The sequence below is a fragment of the Oxyura jamaicensis genome, chromosome 5 (genome assembly GCF_011077185.1).
Source record: "Oxyura jamaicensis isolate SHBP4307 breed ruddy duck chromosome 5, BPBGC_Ojam_1.0, whole genome shotgun sequence".
Classification (NCBI taxonomy): domain Eukaryota; kingdom Metazoa; phylum Chordata; class Aves; order Anseriformes; family Anatidae; genus Oxyura; species Oxyura jamaicensis.
The window spans coordinates 55,857,626-55,875,550 of NC_048897.1; the positions used below are offsets into that span (position 1 = coordinate 55,857,626).

Below are 17,925 nucleotides of genomic sequence, written 5' to 3' on the forward strand. Positions count from 1 at the left end.
TCAAACACAATAAGTTACTTTTTAAATATTACTCAGCCACTTCAAGAACAATGTTAATAAGAATTAAAACCATCACAGGAAATTGGTAAGAGCATACATATTAGAATTAGCTTTTTTCTTTTTTTTCAATTCTTCCAGAGGATACAATATATTTTTGCTTTTAATTCCATGACTGTTTAAAGAAGACACCATCGTAAGACATACTTGGTAGAAATCTAATGCTGATTGCCCAGGCATACTAGCTAACACAATCTGTTCCTGGATATATCTGCATTGGTCTTTCACTTAATAATATATACAAAGCTAAATGTTAATATATTAGCTACATAGTTTAATTTATTATTTTCAAATAAGCTTAAAAAAAAGGCTATATGAACTTTTGAAGCAGTTTCTATGTATACTTTAGATTTTAACTTGTAATCGACTATTCAGAACTGCATTCTTGTAAGACCACAAGAACCCCCATGAACTACAGGAATTAAGGTACTTGTCAGGCAAGTTGGAAGACAATTCCACCACCAGCAGTAGAGATGACTGCAGGTCACTGCTGCTATCTACCAGACTGAATGATGGAAACAACATACGTATACCCATATAAATACTCACGTGGAGGTAAGGTCTGATCTTATCAATCCTAGTATTTCTTTTTTGCTTTGTCACTTAATGATATTTGCCTACTTCTTTTAAAGACCATGTGGAGAAACCATTTGTCAACCACTATCATTAAAAAACAAACAGGGAAAAATCATTAATGGAATTTATACTTGTGGGTATTTATTACAGCCTCTTTCGATCTTTTACTGCTGAAAGGCCTGCAAAAGCTTACAAAAATTGAGGCACTCGTTCCCAGTGTGTAACCCCAAAGGTGAGAGAGGAGCCAGCTGTAAGTATTGCACTTTTTTCTATATGAAGACTTTTTTTTACAGCAAACCCCTACTGAGAGGAGAGATGAGACTTACTGTATCGACCCAGCAAGCAATACGCATGCATTAGCAGCAGCACAATCCATGCCTTGATGTCAGAGTAAGCAGGAGCTGGCAGTTGTGGACCCTGAATTCCAGAACTGGGAGCAACCATCGCCTAGATTAAGTAAGTATAATTTTATCTATTCATAATGTAGTCCCATTCATTCTGTCATCAGTCACATACTTTTCCAGCTATGTTGTTTCACCATGATGTTGTTCCCCCTTCCCACATCCTTCAGACCATCACCTACAGCATCTCACTTTTAGTAATATGCTTAGTTCACAGGGGCCTTTAAAAGAAGCCTCTAGGCAATAGTAAAAGGTGGAATAGCAGCAATTTCTAACTTCAGCAACACTCAATTATAAGAAGTAAAACATTTTTCTGTTTTTCTTTTTCTTTCTTTTTTTTTTTTTTTCGAACTCTAGAAATGATGTTTTGGGTAGCTTTTTTGTTACCCTGACCACTGAATTAATTTTTTGGAGCTGCAGAGCTAGATACTGTATTTTAAGGTGGAATCTGCACTAATAACAAAGTACATTAAGCAGATGCAGCAATCTTAAAGGCCTTTGTAGTAACCTTAGCTGATTCAAACAAATAAATAGACCACATCAAAGACCTACCCATTTTTGAGTTACCAAAGCAAGATGCAAAGACAGACATCCATTTTACTATTTGAGTAAACTTAGCCAAGGGAAAATCACTTGTCTGAGCTGGCGATCTCTTGCTACAGAGATCTGTTTCTTTTTTTCCATTTGGGGAAGGCAGGTTTGTAATGAATGAGAAAAAAATGGTTTAATAGTTGCACAGGCTAATAAAGAACAAAAGGTCTTCATCCAAACTCAAATTTAGTGCAGCTATATCCATGCTGACATCTAAAGCAAAACTGGAAAGGAAAGCATCAACAATGATTCATAATTAAGTGCTTCCTTCTAGAAGGCCTATTATTTTCGTTGACTAGTTGATTAATAAAACAAACCTGGATGTTAGCAATAGAAGGGCCATTTATTTATTTTACATATATATATGTATTTAAAGAGGAACACACATTCTATTTTGGATACAGTCTAGCATTTAGGACACTTGCTATTATTAATTATGAACTTGTTTTAATTAATTCATCAAATTTTGATTACTGTAATACAGCGTTATGCCCAATAACTAATGGAAAAGTTCAAAGGGTACTTACCTCCTAGCTGAGTTTGAAATTGCAATAAGGCTGTGAGATCACTGAGCTCTTCTGTGAACAATCATCTATATAACATGTTACTAATTAAATGCAGTATCTAAAAATATTTCAAGTTTCAAGAACACCACTATAAAATAAAAAAAATTTGAAAATATTCCCTTTGTATTCAAACTAACATGAAATAATTAACTTCCCACTGTAAATTTAAATGCATGCACACTTCTGATAGTGCTCTGCACTTCCTGGATAGTTTCAAAAACACGATTGAATATGCAACCATCTCAAGTTGTAGTTTTAAAAAACAAGTAAAATTTTCAGCCTGAACTTTCACACACTTAAAATCCACCTTCTGAAAATGACAAAGATTTACTTTAAAAGTACTATTTCACATAAAAAGGAGTAAACTACTTGCAAAAAAAAAGGTAAGAAATGCCACTTTTATCAAAACATTTTAGCTCTGCCTTTCTGAAGACTTTACAAGAGATAAATAACAGCTGCAATCTATAAGATTGCCACCTTTGTAAGTACTGTACAAAGCAGAGGACAGTTACCCAATAACCAGAAAATTTGCTACAAAAATATATTGTGTTTTGTAACATCTGAAGGTAAACAGCAAAAAAATGCTATCAAAAATGCAGAAAAAACTAGTAGTCTACCATACTAACCATAAAGTTACAGTAAAGTGCTGTTTGGCTTTGTTTTCTGCCTGTTAAAGTTTTTCCTATCTACAATTTTAGCTTACTTCTTAAGTCTTTAAAGTAAGATCTTTTTAAAGCCAAATCACCTCTGCAGGAAAGGACCACTGTTAATCTCTGAATGAATTAAAATAAATTCATAATAAATTAGAGTAGAAAGCCCTAAAATGATCCACTTAAAAACATAGTTTAGTTCTTAAACTTACCCTACCTAGCACCCGCTCAAAAATCTAAAAATTGCAGCCAGAAAACTACCAGGACATTCCCCATCCCAACGTTGCAAACTTACATTAAAAATGCATCTCTCTTTCATCATTTCCTTCAGAACCCTTGTCGCAATTTATTGATTTTCCTCATCAGTCATGACTAGTGAGTTAAAAGGAACTGGTGTTTACATGGAAAGCTGTTTTCATAGACAAGTACTGGTGCATTTTTTTAATAGCTGACAAATTTAATACTGTATTGGTAGCACACAAACTGCGATTATGGTTCTTTCGACTTCCCTACAAGTTGGGATTCTTCCTTAGTCAGTATTTTGGCAAGAACAGCATCATAATAAGGGCTGAAGACCATTTTGTTGTAGTTGACAAGGCGGACGTACTTGACAGCAATCTCTTCCAGCTCTCTTTGAATAGGACCTAATCCTCCAGGAATAGCGGGTAATGATTTCTGGTGACTAGATGCAAGATAATTCTCCAGAAACTTTTGAATTCGAGAATCTGGAAAAATTGGACCAAGGGTTTTGGTTTGTTTTTGAAAGAGACAGTCACTTAGAAAAACTGTCATCTCACGTAAAACACTCAACACAGCAAACAACTATTTGAAACACATTAAATGAGAAAACATGCACGACATGCCACCAGCAGTTTTATAAGTAGAGACAATTTGTCACTTGAGAACAGAGCATTTTTGTCAAAACATACCTATTAGCTTACATATGGTGTTATCGGGATTGGCCACTGCTTGGATTTGTCCTTTAAGTACAGTCTCTCTCTCAGCTGTGAATGGTGTAAACCCATGCTGGGAAAGGCAGCTGTTGACTTCAGCGCACACTTTTTCACCGATGGTAGCCAAAGATTCCTTCAGGTTAAAGGAGCTAGAGAACAGGGAGTAGAAAGCATTACTCAGCTACTGGAGTTATACACTCTTTTCTCACCTTTTGAAAATAAGGCAAATGTAATCAGATAGTTTATTTATCAAACTTAATAGAAGAAGAGTAATCCAGATAATGCAAGACCCATAAAGAATATATATGAAATGTATTACAAAAAAGTAAAACTGAAACAGAAAACAAGGAGATGGGACGGCATTAAAGATTTCCAGCCTGAAATCTATACAAGTAAGAGTTGACTTGGTCTACACAGGCAGCTCAGACTAATGTGAAAAACAATCTTCAACCCACAATGCGAACAGCAATCTAAACCTGCAAGCAGCTTCCTGTAACACATTCAAATTCTCAAGGGAGCCTGGCTGAAGCCATCAGCACAGTCAGCTGCTTACACTTACAGGGCTCTAACCAGATATTGTAAGTAACCCACTTTGAAAAAATGAGCATGTCCGTATCAGAAAAGAACAGATCAAGAAAAAAAATTGATTTCTGTCAGTAAGGTGAATAAAAATAGTCAGCCTGAGCTAATAAAAAGCCCTCATCACTTCTACATATCCTGTGGTCCACAGCCAAAGAGGATTGAACTGATTATTTAGTGGGGTCATAATGAAACTGCACCTGCCTCTGTGTGAGCAGGATTGTTCAGTACTCACGGAAGATGCATTCCTGTCAGCAGCACCTTGACAATGGTTTTGATTTTCTCAGCAAATCCAGGAATATCAACAAGTGCTGAGCCTGCTGCACTGAACGTGACCAAAAGGACAGTCCCAGTCAAGAGGAGTTGTTCCAGTTCCAGCTGTATTTCCTGAAAGCGGCTCTGGTCCATTAGCACTGTCTGCAAAGAATGGGAAATCCAGCACAAAATAAAATCTGTAAGCTAGGCCATGAAGTGCCACTGTGATGCCAGCTAGAGATAATGCAGGAAACTGTGAAACCTTAATTATTTTACGATATTTACCAAAAACAAACAAACAAGCCCCTTTCTATTTACTAGACATTATATGAGACAGAAATATCAAAACCATGTGCTAAGCTAAGAAGAACCCAGCACAGAAGTCTCTAAAGCAGTATGTCTAGAAGCCAGAATAAGAAATGTATCTTCCCTGAGTTTCCTGCAGAAGGCTTGCCACATCACTCTTAAACCTCAGATTCCAGAATGCTACACTAAGTTTGCATTAAACAATACCTATAAAGTAAACCACAAACTTACAAAGCTCCCTCTGCCAGCAACAGGTTTGCCCAGAGAGGCTGTGGAGTCTCCATCCCTGGGGATACTCAAACCCGAATAAATACCGCCCCGAAACAACCTGCTCTGTCTGGCCCTGCTTTGAGCAGGAGATCGGGCTACCTGATCTCCAGCTGTCCCTTCCAGTCTGAATTACTCTATGACCTGATCCCTATGGATAAAATGGAGACTGTGTCTACCATTTCTTCTCTCCACAATAGTTCAGAAGGTTGGAAATACAAATACTCACATCTTTTGACACATAAAATTATATACTATACTAGAAATATATAATTATTCTGTATTGATATATATAATAATAATACATCTAACGTACAATACTACACTGTAGATACATTGCAATACTCTCCATTATGATATCACACACACACAAGCCTATCTGATCAAACCAGTCGCATTCGACACACTGACTTAGTGACCAGACTCGAATGCTTCTGAGAAAGGCGCAAGAATTTCTCTAATGAACTATTACAAAATGACTTCCTGGGGGAAAAAAAAAAATAATAATAATAATAATAATAAAACAACTTCTGGGCTAACAAGTTCAAAACAAAGGTAGCTTGACAGGACTATACTAATAACCTGCACTATGTTGTTACCTTTAATGAACTGTTTTCTTCTCTCACTTTCATGACTATTACATTAATTCACAGGAAAAGTGAAAGTTTTAAGTTTTTAACTGAAATCCTTTAGTTGCTGAGTTCATAGTACAAACAAGTTTTAATCCTGTCAAACCAGAAAATGCATATATTTTAAGAAACCCTACTAGTGTTAAGATACAGCACAAGCAAATAAAGATATACTCGGTATAATTCCCATCGAACAATCTGAACCTACTCTCAAAGTTTTTTCAGTGCATACAGAAAGCTCTCAAATACATTTGAAAGAACATAAAAGATGATAAACTTTTCTGCCCTTTGGTTTCTAAAAACATATTGCAAAAAAGCCCTCCAGGTGGATGGACAAGAAGCTGTTTATTTTTTCCCACCATGATTTTTTTGTCCTTATGCTCCAGAAAAAGAACATCTAATCACAGGAAGGACCCCATCCCACTGACTAACATCCATCTTTATTTTCTCTCTGACAATCTGAATTCACAAAGTAGCCCCAGTTCTAAGGGCGGCTGGAAAGATTTTGAACCAAAGATTTAACCTCTCCAGAACGAAGAGAAACAGCTGAGTGACGATAAAGCTGCAACGAACCACGTTCCATAGCAATTTCCAAACTCTGATACGTATGCTGGACCAGTCCTTTGAGAAGCAGCTACTAAAACCACGGTTTCCATACTCTGAGAATAACGGAAATAGCTGCACATTTACCCAAAAACTCCCTGCAACACTTTTTTTTTTTTTTTTTTTTTTACAGTTACTGTATCCCCCACAAGATGATGTTATTGCAAACTTGATAAAAAGACCATTCATATTTAAAGGAGAGCTGGGGGGTGCAGGCCCAAAGGAAGTACAACCTCAATGCCAGACAATCCATGAACACCCTGAGTTCTGTCCTACCCCAGGCAACTTCCATGAATAGATAAGCTACCAGAGAGGAGACAAAGGCACAGAGAAGAGCAACACCTGCTCAGCAGGCAAGTATCAGGAACAGAACAGAAACAACTGGCTCCTCTTTTCCAACTAAGTTTCAATATTTAAAAAGAAGCATGTATTAGAAGAGCCACAAGAACATTCAAACAAGAGATAAATATTTTAGTGTTGTACTTGCAGAAAGGCTACAAATTAAAACAGTTTCTGTTTTATCCCAGGAATGGAAAAGTAGTAGAACAAACACAGAAATCAATTTTCCTATTAAACACCTACTTCTGGGAAAGGCCTGTTGATGTGATCCCACCTGAGTAGCTTCAGATACGCTTGATTTTGTACAGCAGTGGAGCACAATGCAGAAGCTTCACCAGCAGCACCATCACCACTACCGTGGGGAGGTAACTTGTTACTTCTCAGCTTCACAAGATCATCTGCTGCTTCTTGCAGCCAGTTCGTGACAAGGTCTAAGGAATCTGAGAGAGAGAGAAAAAAAAAAGTCTTGTTAAAAAATCCAAGTTATTTTTCCCCCCACTAACTTCCAAAGAATCCCATTAATTACTATTCCTAATATCCATGATACTGTTTATTGACATGCATTTTATTTATCGTTTTTGATGTTTTGCTTAATGCAGTATTAAACCCACACAGCTACAGAAATCAGAGGTGAGATGATGTTAGCTAATGATTACCTCCATCATACTGAAATGAAACTAAACTCCAGTGTGCTAAGTGCAGAACTGTTGTTCCAGTACATTTTTTCCAAACCACAGTTTTGGGGCACAAGCTGTCATTTACTATATGAATTATGTAGAACTTATAATAAAATCCAATTTATTTTCATTATCTACAAGCAAAGACACACAGTTTATAGAGAGGTCAGAGGGGAAGAAAAGAAATGAACGAAGTCATACTTGGCTGTTTCTCAAGAAACTCCTGAAACTTCTTTCTTTCATATTCAGCAGACTGCTGCATTAATTTTGGCCTAATACTACTGACAGCGAAGTTTGCCATATCCATTTTCATTAGGTCTAACACAGAGAAAATTGCTCTAAACAAACAAACAGAAAAAGTTATTCAAAGTTTCAGATGTTTAAGAAGTTATATTTACAACATTTATTGGAGATTGTCTAATGAAAGAGCAAAAACATGCATGGGAAACATTAATGGGGTGCTTACTTTAAGAGCGTTAGGCAGAGAGAAAGCTTGAGCAAGTATGCACATATATGCATGTGTATCTTCCAAGTATGAACTAAAACTTGCTCTCCTGTAAACAAAGTCCCTGTAGAATTAACTTTACTAGCTCCAAAGGTTATACTCCCAATTTTGCAATATCACATGTTGAAGACACAAAAAGACATCTGGGTTTCCAAGCTTGCATACCATCTGCTGGCAGCCTACACAGCCAACCTCAGTGGAAAGTGAATAATTAAAGCCAAGATAAAAAACAAAACAAAACAAAAATACCTTAATTTCAAAGCACCCTAATTCCTGCTGGCAGTATTTCTGCCACATCAATCCTTGACTCTTGGAAAGTTATCAAATTAGAAAACAGCGTTAATAAAATTTCCTCTAACTGTTGAGACCTTGAGCTGATCAGCTGAGAACACGGTGACAGAGCAGAAACTTCTCTGCTCCCAGATGCAGTACGCACAGTCCTGTAAGAGCTAACAGCATGTTATATTGCAGGGAGAGAGGGCTCAAACAGGTGGTAAAGGAAGAACTAGCTGAAGAACAGTAACACATTTCTCCTATGCCCCCAACTGCTTTTCTCCCCCCTCCCTTCTGCTGTTGATATTAAATCCTGATATAAACTGATCATTCACCTGCTATCTGAAAGTTTCTACGTATTTATTTGGCTTTTAAGAAAACGTCCTTCGGTAATAAGCAGGAGCCAAAGAGAATTCACCAGAAAATAGATTGTCCTTGTTAAAGACTTCTGGGCCATCTCTCCCCTTCACAACCACAACTCTAATTCCTTCCCTGTAACTCTTTCTTTTCTAGGAAGAATTGCAGGTCGTCCTACTGGAATTCCACACACCCTCCTCCCCAGCCACACATCTCTAAAATTATTTAAATGGCTCTCAATATGACAAATAAATACCATTTTGGTACCTGAACAGAGGAACTATTTCATGAATATCTTTCAATTTCTTTATTTCTTCATCTCGAGCTGGAGCACAGAGAGTCCCCATCATTCCAATAACAAATTCTACCAACTTAGAAATGTCCAGGGCCCCATTCTCTGCCTCCTGTTTTATCAAGTCCAGATCAAGAACTTCTGTAATCTGATTTCTTAGTCTTGTATGGCCAGGCAACAAGAAAGAAAGGAGATTCTGAAATAGAAAATTTTAACTGTATTAAGAGTTCTACCACATCAAACACTACAAGGATCATAGCAGTTACTGAAACACTTTTTATTTAAACTAATTGCCATTTAAAAGTGGAATCCCTTTTTTTTTTTTTTTTAAACAAGACCACGGAGTCATTTGTCAACTCCACATTCAGATGTTTCACCTCATTCTTTATGATACCGAAGTTACAAAGTAGTAAACACTTTGTGGTACAGATCATACTTTGGGCTATTGTGCTTGACTTTTGTCAACCCAATGCTGCGGCACCTCAGTGATTCCCTAACTAATGCCACTGTCGTAACACAGAGGAAGCTTGGAATTATGAAACTAGCATTATTATCTACCTCTTATTCATCTTACATTGTTTCATATTTGTTTGTACATTCAAGTTGCTCCTCGGGTTATACAATTCACTTCAGTTCATAGAAAATTGTACGATAATGAAGCAGATCAAGGGCCTCCTTTACAAACAAGCTTCAACCTCCTTTGCCCATTCCTATCAACACGGCTCCACAAATGCAATAATTTACTCTGGTAACGTATCAGCTTACCTCTTTGATTTCTCCCAATAGTTTAATTGCATGGTCGTATGTTGGTGGATCCTCCTTTAGCTGAGCTTCCAGACAATCCCAGAAAGCTTTATGCACAATATCTCTTACTTTTTTTTCCAAGCTGCAGATAAATATGACCAGTTAAAAAAAGACCAATACTTGTCTCTGCACCACCTTATGCAAATACTTGCAGCTCCTGAAGAAAAGCATACAATAATATGAACATAATGTAATAACAAGCATGGGAGAATTGACAGAAAAAATCTCTCATTTTCAGTTACTCAGGCAAGAAGAACTAAACACAGGATTTGGAATGGCTCATGCCCTAATAAATGGTTACACACAAGCAAAGAAGGCTACCAATTACAGTCCTTGAAAGTAGCTGTCCAATGCTACCTCTGAAGTATACCATTAGCATAAAAAAATGATAAAAATTATACCTCATCTTCAAAAGAACAGTATTGACATTCCTCTGAAAAGCCTCACTAAGTAAATGCAATTCTACTAGTCAAATTCATTAAGTAAACATAACAAAAATGAAGCAACTTCCCTGACATGAAAGCTTCTGCGTTTCAACACAAATACTGTGATTATGCTGAGCTAAAGTCCCGGTTCAGTTTGTATAAACAATAAATGAATTCCACTGCTTCAGAAGCAACGTGTAATTCAAAATACTGAAAGCTGCTACTCCTCAGCAGGCAGCCTCCTGTTTACACCAGATTTAAATTCAGCTCTGAAGTAAAATACTCACACATGCATGCACACAAAGAATGCCCGTACCAAACACCACAGATCCACAGGACATTCACTCTGTGTGCAGCGGCGTTCAGGCAGTGCCCAGAGGTACATATGCACCATGGTTCTCTGAGAGCAGCCCATAATGTGTTTTACTCTAAGTGCATGCAACTGCAACTACAGTCCCAACTGCTTTTTCCTCAGAGCACTTCTCTACATGTACATTCAAGCTGTGGGAGCCTCCGAGCTGCACACAAACGTAAAAACGCATTTAATCCACGGAAGATTTCAGTGTCCCTCTTCAAAAAAAAAATCTGAAGGACTGCTCTTTCTTTTCTAGGTGGTAAATAATTGCCACCAAAACCTTCCCTAAAGCCGAATACAGGGATCTTGTACTAGGAGCAGCCCTGGCCTGTCACAAAGCCCAGGCACTCTGGGTAAGATGATCTCTGCGATACATCTGTTCTGTGAGCAGGTGAAGAGATGCCGACCAGCCACCCTGGTGAAAAACTACAGCTGCTGTTTAGAATCAGTGAACAAAAGCATCCAAATTACCAAAGTACAGGATTCTTCCTTTTATTATTATTATTATTAAGGGGGTGGAGAGAAGAAGAAAGGGTGGAAAAAGTTGCTAAAATCCTTCTTCTCTGAAAAATGCTGAGATCAATTTCATGACACTGAGGCATACCAGAAAAGTTATCCACTATCACAGCACATTTTCAAGTGAGAAATCCATAAGAATGAACAAGGAGCAAAAGCTGACACTCAACTGAAAAGCACTGCTTTAGCTGTGGGATTTTATAAGACTTTTTTGTCAGCCATCAACTGGAAGCAGAAAATACCTGATGGAAGTTCCCCCAGGATGGATCTTCTGTGCTGGGTCACAGAAGATAGCACAGAATAGGGAGTTTGGCATGCCCTAGGCATACTTTCCCAACACCTGCTTCAGAGACAGAATTTGCACGGGATAGAGAGAGGTCCCAGGTTTTGGGACCACGTGAATTAACTGCACACAACCTGCAAGTAACGCAACGAATGGGAAGAGGACTGGACAAAAGTGCCTGGGTTTGTCTAACAGACAGGCAGACACTGAAAAGCAGTGCTGAGAAGGCAGATCAAGTCATTGCTTGAGCTCTAAGCTCTGAGGGTCTCTCAAAAGCAGAGTAGCTACGACACCTACAGACAACACTGGTTCCAATGTGGACCAAGTCCCTTCCATGAAATACACAGTCGCTTTCACAAATTAACCCAAGAAATACATTGTCTGTCACATCTCTCAGTATAAGAAAAAAAAGGAACAGCAGATGAAGCATCTATCAAATCCGTAGGACTGTGTTAGCTACGCTGGCCAGTACGTGACCAGACATCAAGACGTTGTGTTTGCTCTCTCCCCTGTCTTAGCTGGGGAGCTCTTCCTCTCCCCCAAAATGGAGAAGCAGACATTAGATTCAAAAAAAGCTAAAATGATCTGAGTTTTGTCTTATTCCCACAGGCAGTGAAAGCTTAAGAGATGCTAAGAGCTCTACTTGCACCTGCAGCTAGACTTGGATATTCAGAAGATTGCAGTCTCAGGCTTCTGGGACACAGGGACATAGGCAGAACCCATGCCACAGTGGGATTCACACCACATACACCCAAACTATTACCCCAGAAGGTTCACCTTTCACATGTACACATTTCTAGGGAAGCAGAACTGCATGCTTAACTTCCTAATGCTTTTTTTAAGCTTCTCCTACCAGGCACTGCCCAGCAAGACTAGCTGGAGCCTTTACCTGCTCCACTAGAACTGTTCTGCAGTTCTACAAATGAGAATTTTGTTTGTGTGTCTGTTTGGTACCAATCTCACCTGTGTTCTGGTAACTCAGCTGGTTTGATCTGGAAGTCTCCATTAACAACAATTTCATGTGCTAGTGCCATGTTGGTTACTCCCTTGGCTGCTTCCATTAGCTCTTCCACCGACACAGGCCGAGGAGGGCTAGCTGCAACAGAAATTAAACTGTTAGACAGTTATCTAGAAAAATCTGTGCAAAAGCATCTGCTAATAATTGTGGACCCTTTCCACCTTCTTGACAGTACAGCAAGCCAAAATACAGTATCACTGAAAGCTCTTCTCTTTTCCTTCCCCTCCTCTTCCCAGCTGGGGGATGACAAAGGTTTGGAGCACTTCAGGAAACCAAGGAGTCAACCCCAGTTGATATTCTGGGCTTGTTAGGTCAATTGCTTCTAAGTTACATCAAGCTCTTTGTAAAAAAATAAAAATAAAAAAAAAAAAGAAAGCCAACCTCAAAAAAATACTTTTTTAGAATTGCTTAACTGCATCTTTCTTTATACTATACAAAGAAATCATAAAAATACCAGCACCTTCACTGCAGCATTCCCCTAGTTATTGCGCAGATATCGCCACTGCAATTTTTTGCGCACTGGGAATTACTGCTCCTAATTGTTCTGGACTACTTGACATCCTTCTGGGATGCTGCTGCCACTGCTGTAGTGCAGGAAGTGTCTCAGCCCTAAGAACGAGACCACATAAAGGCAGAGAAGGTGCCGAGAGCGTAGGCCATGCTGGTTAGAGGAGCAAACCTGTCCCCACTGAAGCCAACTCAAACTTGTTGCCACTGATACTTTGTGGTAAAGCTTCCTCCTAGCTGTGCTAGCATCAGTGCAAGCAGTGCATGCAAGTGCCCTGCAATGCCTTGCCCAAAGTTAGGAGGAGCTTTCCCCTGGGCCAGATATATGAGAAGGGAGAGAAGGCTAAATCATGAGCGTCCTCAGGTGGGGCAGACAAAAAGGGCAACGTTCACCTCAGCTCCTCCAGATAACACGTAGCTGCACAGAAAGAGGGAAACAACACAACAGAATTACCATACCGCATCGTGTCCTCTCTGTAGTTCCTTCACTTCAATGATAGCCTGGGCATAGGAGCAATATGTTAATTACTCAAATTTAAGAAACCAGACAGGGATCTTCACAGGCTGGGTTCTCTGAGACGTTTTGGAAAAACTAGCATGACTATCTTGTGTCATAATCCAGTCTGACTGGACTTAAATTAGCAACACAGAAAAGGCCCTTTAAAAGTAACTGTCCTTCACTTGTCTGCCTCTCCAAGCTGTTCCAAGTATATACAGTATAATTCCAACAATATATGCAGTGTGCTAATTTTTCATTAACATCTCACTCTTTTCATGCAGCACTCTTAAACCCTGACTTCCTTCTGCTTGGAGCTTAATCTTGCATAGTGACTCTGGGAACACAGCAAGAATTGATGTCCTGAGAAGCAGCAGCAAAACAAAGTTCACAGCTGAATGAGAGTGCTCTTGTCCAGCTGCCAAATGACTTCACCCTAGCAGGAGACACACTAAAAGCTAAGAGACTCTTTCATTTACCAAAGAATGCTCTTAAATCATGTTACTTCATTCTCATATTATATCTGCTCCCTTCTTAGAGGGGAGGGCTGGAGATTGATGACTCATTTGTGGTACAGTGCAGAGCGAGACTGTGCAATGAATTTTACTTCCATGTGCCCATAGCCTCTCTCCCTTATATACACTGAATTTCCTATCAGGCAACCAAGAAGATGTAACAGTATGAATTCCATACAGTACATTTCCTCATGTAACATGATGCTAAGAGAACATTAAACCTCAAGTAATAATGAACACTATTAAAAAATAAAACAATAATGCAACAAATAAAATGTTACATCCTGAGACTCTCCCTACAGAAATATGGCACTAGTTATCTGAGCAATTCTGTCCCTTTGATCTCAATCCCTGGGACCAAAAGCCTTTCCCTTTGTTTTATCTACAGATTTGCCAGAACTAATTAGAGATATTGCACCCAGATCCTGATGATAAAAGCAAAATGACAGTGCAAACATGCCCTAGGAATAAACTTCCAGTATGGCAGCCCTATAAAGTCCTTGACAGTAGAAGTGGTATTAGGATTGAAAATATAACTTTCCATCTCTGTTTGCTTGGGGAGGAGGGGAAGAAAATGACAGGACAGTATTTTGTTAATGACAGCCTTCCCTGCCCTGCAGCAAAAATAGAGGCTGCAACAATCCAGAAGGTTCGGCTGATAATGCAAACAGCAGCGTCAGTTTAGCTACAATAAATATACTGGAGTAGTGCTTTTCCTTTCTGTGAATGCGGACACACAAAACTATCTAAGACACATGTGGCTCTGAACAACGGGGTTATGGTGAACAGTTATGTGCTAAAACAAAATGGGGAAAAAGGTGTTATGAACAGCATCAAAGCAAGTGATCAGGAGTTGTACAAAGTTTAATTGCAAAGCAGTCAAACTTACATAAAATACTATAAAAGATCATGATTGTCTCCGCTGGAAAATTATAAAATTGTATATTTTTTAAAACAGTTTTGCTTACACTTTGGTGTATCATCTCTGCATGAACCTGGAGCACTCTGTCGTATTCTTTTTCTGATAGACTGATCCGGGTTGTCCAGGCTCTCCTGACCATCCTCCAAACCACTCAACTTTTCTTCGCTTGAATGCGGCTTGTCAGGATTCTGAGACATTTTCAGTTGTTTCCTTACAGAAAAAGGAAAAAAAGATCGAAAAGGGAATGAACAAGCGTTTTCTGACATGGCTGAGTGGGAAAACATCACGACGAGTTCTCTTGATTAAGAAAAAAATAAGAATAAAACAAAACTTATGAGGAATTATATGATATCATTCCCATAATGGCAGGGGACCTGGACTCAGTGACTCACTTCCCATCTTACACAAGAAGGGATGCTTTCAACACAGCTACCACTTACTCGATCTGTATTCCTAGTAAGTTCTCAAAAATCAGAAACTGTTCCCTTGCCTCACTGCATGCAGATGAGAAAGAAAAACATATTCACTTCTCTTTATTAGCACTGCTTATGAAAGTGCAGTGAAAAATGCTTTCTGAACAGTATTACAGACATGTTTTACAAAAAGAGAGTGCCACGTGAGGTATTTCTCCACTACATAGCCATAATAATGCATTCTGAACAACACAAATTCCTCGACTGGGATCTGTCTCAACTTACCAGAACTTAAAAATCTCCACTCCAAGACATCCTAATTAATTAAGAAGCAGGAAAGGGACTAGAGATAAATGAATATAAAGTTCTTCTCCCCTAATTTCATTTCATGTAAGAGCCATGATTTATGCATGGTTACGACGTCAGAAAGATTAAAAAAAAAAAAACAAAAAAAAACAAAGACAGTAAATAACATAGTAATTAATATAAAGGTATATTGAATGTTAAATAATGTTTATATTTCATCACAAATACTTGCAATATACCCAATGATACATTGAAAAAATGACCACTGGAAAAGCACGTCTCACCATTCGGTACCTTCACTTACTTTATAATTCAGATTTCCCTCTGAAGAATGTAATTTGCATGTCTTACTATTGAGAACTCTGCATCATACAGGAAGCTACTGCTCAGACATCAATTATAGGAAAATCTGTTAGCACAATATCCCTCTCTAAATCAATCCACTAACCAGGATGTTCTCTGAAGCAGAAAATCAGGAAGAGTCCTCCAAAAAAAGGGAAGCTCCTGGAAAAACACCAGCTTCCTCTTTCACCTCCTTTCCCAGCAGCCACTGCTTTCCAAATTTGAAAGAAACAAGCTCTCAGCAAGATACAGCCTCCAAAGGCACCTCGCAGCTATGAGAAAAAATACTTAGAGCATCAAGAACTACACGGAAGAGGATAAACAGCCTAAAGATAAGCAAGCAACAGTGCAGAAAATGAAACACAGAGATTCTTTTCTCTGTACAACAGCTGTAATAACTAACCTTACTCCATCAGCGCTTAACTTGACTGTGCCAACGTGATTCTACAAGACAGCCAGAAGACTCGGGGCATATAAGAAATGATTTTTTCTTCTACAGCAATGACTCAGGATCATCATCTTGTTAGATGCGCAAGATACACAACGACACGTAGGACTTGTCCCTAGCACTGTATGATTTTAATTTCAGACAAGAAAACAGAGCACAGAAAGCACGGGATAAATCTACGCAGGAAAACATGAGCACAGGTACTGTTGGACCTATATACAGCCCCACCTCTAGCTTGAAGAGTCATTGATGTCCCAGCTCTGAACTCTTGACCATCTCCTCACCCCCACGCCCAGAGGAGCCCAGCCAGCACCAGGAAGCAGCAGCCTGCACGGCGCCGCAGTGACACTGCCACCCGGTCAGCCAGCGCTGAGAGCCCCGGCCGGCTGTAACGCACGGCACCCAAACCAGCACGCAGGCACGGAGCCAGTGGGAGGCCACTGGTGGGCAAAGGGTCTGTTACTGCAAGCACTCCAGCAGCAAGAGGATGAGATCTGATAATACAGAAGCAGTTAAGAGAGAAAAGGATAGCAACAGTTGAAATAGGAAGATGTAAGGTCAGGTTAAACAGAGGAGGGAAATGTATTGTCTAATCCAGCTGGAACAAAAGCACCATCGTAAAGGTTTCCACATTCATTCAGCCAGCCTAGATTGCTCTTCCTATCCGTTCTCTGCCACAGAGCATCCTCCAGAAATGACAACATGAAGCACGATGACTCAACTAAGACCTACTTAGCTCTTCAATGCATGTGACGCTTCGCAGTGCCTTGCAATCTCTCACCGTGTTTTACCCTAACCGCCCCTCAAAAGCACAGAAACGGTGCAACACAGCTTACCTCCGGAGGGGACACAGGTGGGAGTGATGTGAGCTGCTCGAGGACCACAGGAGAACGACAGGGCCAAGGCAACCATCAGCCTCACGGTTTCCACCCCGCCAGGCCACCACTCCTACCACACAGACTACAGCCTAAGGCAGCGCTTTCCAGGCCCACAAACAAGTCTTATTTAAACGCTGTTTGTTAAAAATAAACCTTATTTCAGATATGGAAAGTGGTTACAGCAACTCCCAGGCCATTTGGCCAAACGACAGCCCTGAAGATGAGGTAACCAGGCACACTTGTTGGCTTTGTTGTTTTGTTCACACAGCCTACTCTTTTCTGCAGGATTACCGCTATTGTTTCCAGAACGCATCTAGAACAAACCCTCTTGCCACTCGGTAAATAAGCTCGATAATACCTCTTCTAAAAGCACAACCATCAGCTCTCATTTCACAGAAGCAGTCCCTGAATAGAACAGAGCCTACCTCTTGCCAGTTTCCTCCAATATCGCTTCAACAGGACCAGAAGCGCGCTGAGAAAGCCCCCCCACACAGCAGACCCTAACCAGGGCATTACCCGCAGGCTGATTTCACCCCAATTCCCCCCCACAGCCGACGCACAGCCCCGCAGCACCAACTCCGCGGGGCTCCTGGGGCCGCAGCCCGGCTCCCCCGGCCCTCTCCCCTCCCGCCGCCTGCAGCTGGGCTCTGCCCGCAGGCCCAGGCGCGGTGCCACCTGCCCCCGGTGCCGGGCTCCCGTTTCCCTGCCACCCCGGGGCCCTTCCTTACCGCCGCCGCCCGGAGCAGGAGCGGGCCCGGGGTAGCGCCGCCCGCCGCGGCCTCCGCCACCGCCGCGCCGGCTGCAGCGGGGCGGGCGCCCAG

General features: G+C 40.2%; 1 protein-coding gene across 2 annotated transcripts; it reads right to left on the reverse strand.

Moving 5' to 3' along the window:
* Nucleotides 1–118: 118 nt before the first annotated feature.
* On the reverse strand, nt 119–17,871 carry TCP11L1 (t-complex 11 like 1). 2 transcript variants are annotated; one of them, XM_035329151.1, is made up of 10 exons: nt 17,833–17,871; nt 14,764–14,927; nt 12,223–12,355; nt 9,642–9,762; nt 8,852–9,072; nt 7,651–7,787; nt 7,016–7,212; nt 4,609–4,790; nt 3,771–3,943; nt 119–3,566 (listed from the first exon to the last, which is right to left on the reverse strand). In XM_035329151.1, exons 2-10 carry the CDS (start codon nt 14,912–14,914, stop codon nt 3,331–3,333), a joined length of 1,551 nt encoding a protein of 516 aa, XP_035185042.1. In that variant the 5' UTR covers nt 14,915–14,927; nt 17,833–17,871; the 3' UTR covers nt 119–3,330. The 2 variants fall into 2 exon arrangements, with proteins under 2 accessions (XP_035185042.1, XP_035185041.1); XM_035329150.1 differs by lacking the exon at nt 17,833–17,871 and adding an exon at nt 17,258–17,319.
* Between the last annotated feature and the right edge of the window lie 54 nt (nt 17,872–17,925).

Coding starts and splice junctions, on each gene's coding strand:
- TCP11L1 (XM_035329151.1), bottom strand. CDS start 14,914: ATGTCTCAGAATCCTGACAAGCCGCATTCAAGCGAAGAAAAGTTGAGT. Junction 9,073..9,641: donor TATTGGGAGAAATCAAAGAG/GTAAGCTGATAC, acceptor TTTCTATTTCAG/AATCTCCTTTCTTTCTTGTT. Junction 4,791..7,015: donor TCAACAGGCCTTTCCCAGAA/GTAGGTGTTTAA, acceptor CATTCTTTGCAG/ACAGTGCTAATGGACCAGAG.